The sequence below is a fragment of the Heloderma suspectum genome, chromosome 6, assembly GCF_057233095.1.
Source record: "Heloderma suspectum isolate Gila_16-S chromosome 6, 16-S_ref, whole genome shotgun sequence".
Classification (NCBI taxonomy): domain Eukaryota; kingdom Metazoa; phylum Chordata; class Lepidosauria; order Squamata; family Helodermatidae; genus Heloderma; species Heloderma suspectum.
The window spans coordinates 17627429-17633428 of NC_139463.1; the positions used below are offsets into that span (position 1 = coordinate 17627429).

Consider the following 6000-nt stretch of genomic DNA (forward strand, 5'->3'; position numbering starts at 1 on the left):
TACACTCATTCCTTGTTTCTAGATTTGTTAGGGACTCTGAAGCATTAGGATGAATACAGTGCTGTTCCTAGCCCTAAAATCTTTGTACTATCTTCATTAATAAGTGTATTGGGGTGAACTTCATCTAACTGGGTCAACATAGCTGACTAAAACCTAGAAAATGTATACTTTGCAGTCCATTCTTGGCTAAGTTTTCATTGATGTGAGTTATGGTGTATTTTGTTTCTGCCTCTCCTCCCTGCTCTTTCTTTAGCATAGTGTATAAAAGCTACTGATGTTCCTTTTCTGAGATATGTGAGATGTAAAGATCTTTCCCTTTGAGTGCCAATCCACTTAGGGCTGTTAAAAAGTTCAGAACTATCTAATGGTACCTGTCACAGCAGCTGAATTCCCAGCCTAGAGCCTTTGCTGTGCTGGCTCCTGAGAATTAGAAGAGCTAGAGAAAGGCCAAAAGCTGGTTTACTAAGACTGGCTTCTAGAAGATTGCCTAAGGTCATCAGAAACCATAAATAATTGCCTTTCATAATATGTGATTTGCACTGGCAGCCTTGGAAAGCAAGATGGACAACCTGGAGTGTGCTTGGTATCCAAAATAGCATTTCCTGAGGAATTTGGGGAGATAGGGAGAGGCAGTAAAATCAGGAACTCCTTTCTGGATTGCTTTGACATTTTCAGTTGATTAAAAAAAAACTGTCACTGTGACAGCTGCCCCCAAAACAGTTTGTCATCCTCAAGGAATCTAGGTAACAATGCATTAGCTAGTGTCCGAGCATTGCAAATATGGGACAAGATGTGTAATCTATTATAAAGTGTGGGGGCGGGGTTGCATCTCCTTTGCCAATATGGGGCAAAACATAGACATGCATAGAGTCTCAGAAGAATCCAGTGGCTGCCATGTATCCTTCTGCAAAACCATAATACAGGCTGGCATTTTGCAGAATTCCATTATCGGATGCTCACCATGTCTCAGGTGGTTTGAAGGTTGCATCAATGACTTCTACTATTCATCTGGATCAATTTATGGAAGTTCAGGTTCCAACTAGTGGAGAACAGTCTTGTTGATATCCTTCTCCATTATTACATGCAAGATTTTATCTGGTTCTGGCTGAGCGATATTCAGAATTCATTTGCTCCTCCCTTGAAATTGATTCTGGACTTGAGCCAGGCATAGGACAGGAGCTCATTAAGTTTGCTCAGGGGATGAACTTTTTCAAATGACTTTGAGGCTTGTTCCTCAGATAGCTGCTGATATGTAGGCTCTCTAAGGGGATGGTGCCGACTCTGCTATGGCAAGAATGCCTCTTGTACACTGGCTAATATGGAGGACTTCTGTCCTGGTTTCATAGGGCACTGATTCTTCTGGGAGGAGATACAACCTCTAGAGACAGCACACCTAGACTCTCATTGCTTTGTGCCATATCGTATTAATTGATACGTGTGTAATCAAACCTTCCAGAAAATCTCACCATTTCCATCATGTGTACCTCACTTGCTAGGCCTCCTGTCTCATTGCCTATTGTCTGTCTCACCAGCATAACATTTTGATGTCCCTCTAATGAATCACTTTCACAAAGAAAGGAAACTATGAACTGCAGTTCATACTGTGAATCACATTAGGGTTACAGCACTACCTGGATGCCACGTGGGTCTGACAAATGGTCTTTTCCTTTGTCTGATCTTATACTTAATTCCTTCTGTGCAGGGTCTGGCATGGCTGACCTTGATGGATTGATTGGAGCAGAAGAGAAAGTAATCAACAGCAAGAACAAGCTGGATGAGAATGTGGTACATCTTTTGCATTTATCTTGCACAGAAAAGCTTGAGTCTGAGACTAACTTCAGTTTTGTCGCTTGCTTCCATGCCTCTTGCCACTTGCTTGATAGTCACTATATTCATTATCCCATATGGTGCAAGGGAGTAGCAGCTTTCTGACTTACTGCTACTGCAGGCTTCCAATATGTGTCAGTGACAGAAGGATGAGAGTGTGAAGAAAACAAAGCCAGCAACCTCACTATAGAAAGCCCTGTCAATGTGGTTAACAAGGTAGAACCCTTTGGTGCTCTGGCACAGGTTTTACTGTCAGCTTTGTCAGCTATTTTGAGTGACTGCAACTTTTGACATGCAAGAGAAATGGGCATTCTGTAATTTTTAGTGTTGATGCCAAGACACAGCTGAACTGTACTGTGTTTGCATTTCCTGTATGGCTCTTCTTTGAAAGTAGTAAATATTAACTTATTTAGTGTCAAATTGCTCTAAACTGTTGATGGAACCCAAACCAGGTTTCTCCTATGAAATGTCTTGACATATCTAACTATGCTTAAGAAGCACATAGGTGTAGCCAACTGGCATCTACATAAAATCACAAGCATTCTCTACTGCCAGGGATAGTTTTTAAACAATACACCATACTGAGGAGACCATTTGAATCCACTCCATATGTTGCACTTACATGTGGAGCAGAGCAGTACTGCACTTCCTGGCTCCACTCCCAGCATGTACCCTGCTAGGCCCATCCCTGACACCAGCATGTGTGCTGGGCCCCTTGATGGCTGAATGTTCAGTGCCGGTTCAAAGGGGCCTCACATGCATACAGATGCATGTAGGGGCTTTTCCATATGAATGGGAACTCTGATTAGCCAGGATTCCTGCTTGTATGGAGGAGACCCTATGTGTGTGTGCATTTGTATGCAAGTGGGGGCCCTTCACACTGATGCTGAACATGCAGCCACTGTTGCATGGATAGTGGGCATTTCCTTCCGTCTCTTATGCAGTCAGTGAATTTATGGGGAGTTGTGTGAACACACCTGATACCATCCTTTATTGGCTTTCCAAGGTTCTTCCACCTTTTCGCCTGGGGAAACAAGTGGGATTTTGCTAGATGAATGAAATCTCCTTTAGTGAGCATGAGAAAAGTGTGTGATGACCATGTTGCGTTAACTAGCTATTTGCTCAGTAGAAGTTGCTCCTTTTTGCAAATCAAAGGTGGCTTTTTATGCAAATCCATGCCCAGTATTCCCCCTTCTGTCATTAGGTCCTTGTGTAAAATTCATTCATGACTGTTTTCAGGTTATTGATGAAACCCTTGATGTGAAGGAAATGATTTTCAATCCTGAGCGAGTCGGTGGACTGGTGGATGAGCCGGTATGTATATGGCCACCAACCCGGGCTTGCTGTTAGGGAAATTCAAACCCTTGTTTTGGTATTGAGTGTCACTATGTATACCTCTCTTAGTTCTGAAGGTACTGTAAATGTTACAAACAGCAATAGACCTGAAGTTTTCAATGAGAACCATCCTATTATTGGCCACATAAGGCACATGTAAGTACAATGGGTCATGTGCATATGGTGTGTGTCTGAGAAGGTATTTTAAAGGTGCCCTCTGCCATCCAGATCATAATGATAGAGACCAGGGCAAGATCATAATCAGATGCATCTCATGCTTGTTGCAGCAGTTGGCCAAAGCAAGGTGCCTCCTAGGCTTGTTTACCAGTGTTAGTTTCCAAGTATCAGTCCCTCCACATTGTCTTCTCGCCCTTACAGGAAAATGACAATTCCCTGCGTGATGATTTCAGCTTTAGCAGCAGTGCTCTCATTGGCCTCCTGGTGATAGCAGTTGCCATTGCCACAGTCATAGTTATCAGCTTGGTGATGCTAAGGAAGAGGCAGTATGGAACTATCAGCCATGGAATTGTAGAGGTGAGAGCGGCCTTGAGATGCATAATCTGAACACTGAGGGAAGTGGGATTGAAGAAGGCTACTGGGTAGAGGGGTGGCATGGAATGCTTGCTGCTTGTGTTTGGGACCTGAGGCACTGTCCCCTTGATCATGGGAAGCCTTGCTCACTTCTGCTCTCTTGACCATTTAGCAGTCAGTGTCTGTATGTAGTTCAAAGCAGTTCTCTGCAAGCATAGAAAGCAGAAATGAACTTTAGGAAAAAGAAACTCCTGAGCTTGTTGTCTCTCACATGAACAGAATACGTAAATTCCCAGCAGCTGGAATCAGTGTAGTGACTGAAAATCAGTGGCTGTTTATTTTGTCCTGGGGCAGCATTCCTGACTGAGATGGTAGAAGCTGAATCTCTTGTGACAAGGATCCCAGCTTGATAGCCAAGGACTAATACACATTAATTCATTTAGTGTACATTAACGAGTACACATTATTTCATTCAGTTAAGATACTTGCACATCACTTCTTGGCCTGCTAACTGGTAACTTTCTTTTCTTGAAGGTTGATCCAATGCTAACCCCAGAAGAACGGCATCTGAACAAGATGCAGAACCATGGCTATGAGAACCCAACATACAAATACCTGGAGCAGATGCAGATTTAAAGGATGTTGAAACTGCAGCACCCTGACCAGCAAAGGTTTAGGGTGAGGTGGGGTGGGCCAAAATGGTCCAGCATTTTGGATCAACTACTGACCAATTGTTGCTTGAAGAGGACTTCATCTTACATTCAGAACTCCTGGATCATTTAAGACTTAATTACTACTGTAGAGTTGCAATTTCCATTCTTTTAAATGGGTGAGGAAATGATAATATAACAATATATGATATATAAACCATAAATGGGAAAATGGATCTATTGCAGATATTTGAGATGTAGTTTTTTTTCTTTTTTAAGAAACCTAATCTAATGAAGAGAAATCCCAGTGCTGTTGTATTGTCTGATAACAAGCTCTCTGTATAAATGAGAAATGTTGTTTTATTTCTGATACACCACTTATATATTCAAGGTCATTTGTACCAACCACATTGTATGAACAAGACACTTGTGGCTCTTTAGTCATTTTGGCTTTTATATATAAAAGCAGTATTCCTTTTTTCTTTTCTTTTTAGAGAAATCACTTCCCCAGAAGTCACTCACATACACAAAGAGACTAGGGGAGAAAAATAACCAGGGATATTCCTAACAAAAGCAACCTTATATAGATTCTCAGAAGCCAGTGACCTGTGCAATTCTGCTGCTATGTGGCTTGGTTTTCAGAAATCTAGACCCTCTAGAAGTATGGAGGGGAAACGCTTCTGCCATTTTAGGGCCTTTTTAGTGGAAGATTAGGGCATGGTTTGTGCATGTTGGGATTGCACACCTGCCTTGCTTTCTGAACCCAGTCTGGCTGTAGAGTTCAAATCCTTTAAGTTTGAATTCAAATCCTGTCCTTCCTGCCTGAACCAGCCTCCTTTAGCACCACCTTGCCTAATGTAAGCAAACCCCTCTTTATTAATGTGCCCGCAAGCCCCCTCCCTTCATGGTAAATCATGATCATTACAGGTTTGGGAGGCTGATATGTCTTCGCAAGAAAGCTGGAGTTGACGCTGGGGCATGTGTGCATAACCAGAATCACTGGGAATAATCAAGCATTTGGGGAGCCAAAGATTCACTGCAGCTTTGCTCTCTGTTTTGGGTGGGGTTAGGGCGGTAGAAGGGATAATGCCTACGATGTGGAGAACAGAAGGGAATCGGTGGGCACTGAAGTGTCAAGGGAAATTGTTCCATTCACCATCATGTCTTTGTAATGCTTGTATAGTTGGTGTTACTGCTCACAGCTTTTTTAAAATTCTGGAGGTTCTGGTAACCTGTGGTGTATTTTTTCTATTTTCTGTGACTTTTCTTTATCCTCCACTCCTTACCATGTCTCTTCCCACTATGCACAGATTTACTTAACCTGCAAACTCCTCAGTGTGTTCTGTGGGGAATGTAAAAAGTTGGAAACACATCAATAAACAATTTAACTTACAGATTGATTCCTGTGTCTATCCATAGGTGCCTGGTGGTCTCTCGTATGTTCTAGCTGGAGTTCTGGGAAGCTATGGTGTAAACCATAATTCTAAATCCCACTTGGATTTAGGACTGTTGCAATTCTCCTTGGGCAGTTTGCTGTTTAGAAAGGCTCTCTGCCTTGAGGGTCTCCACCCTTTGATTAACCTTTTCTGTCAAAGCGATAAGGAAACAAACAGTTGGGTTTATTGTATAGATGCCTTGCCAGGTTGTAACTGCTCTG

General features: G+C 42.4%; 1 protein-coding gene across 5 annotated transcripts in view; it reads left to right on the top strand.

Annotated features, from left to right (window-relative positions):
* APLP2 (amyloid beta precursor like protein 2) overlaps positions 1-5737 on the top strand; it is a 72038-nt gene extending 66301 nt beyond the window's left edge. For all 5 annotated transcript variants that reach the window (XM_084803690.1, XM_084803686.1, XM_084803688.1 and 2 more), the window contains 4 exons: positions 1703-1785; positions 3067-3141; positions 3541-3696; positions 4228-5737. In XM_084803690.1, the coding sequence (XP_084659816.1) occupies positions 1703-1785; positions 3067-3141; positions 3541-3696; positions 4228-4329 (416 nt within the window). In that variant the 3' untranslated portion in view covers positions 4330-5737. The remainder of the gene's footprint in view (positions 1-1702; positions 1786-3066; positions 3142-3540; positions 3697-4227) is intronic.
* Positions 5738-6000: the final 263 nt, after the last annotated feature.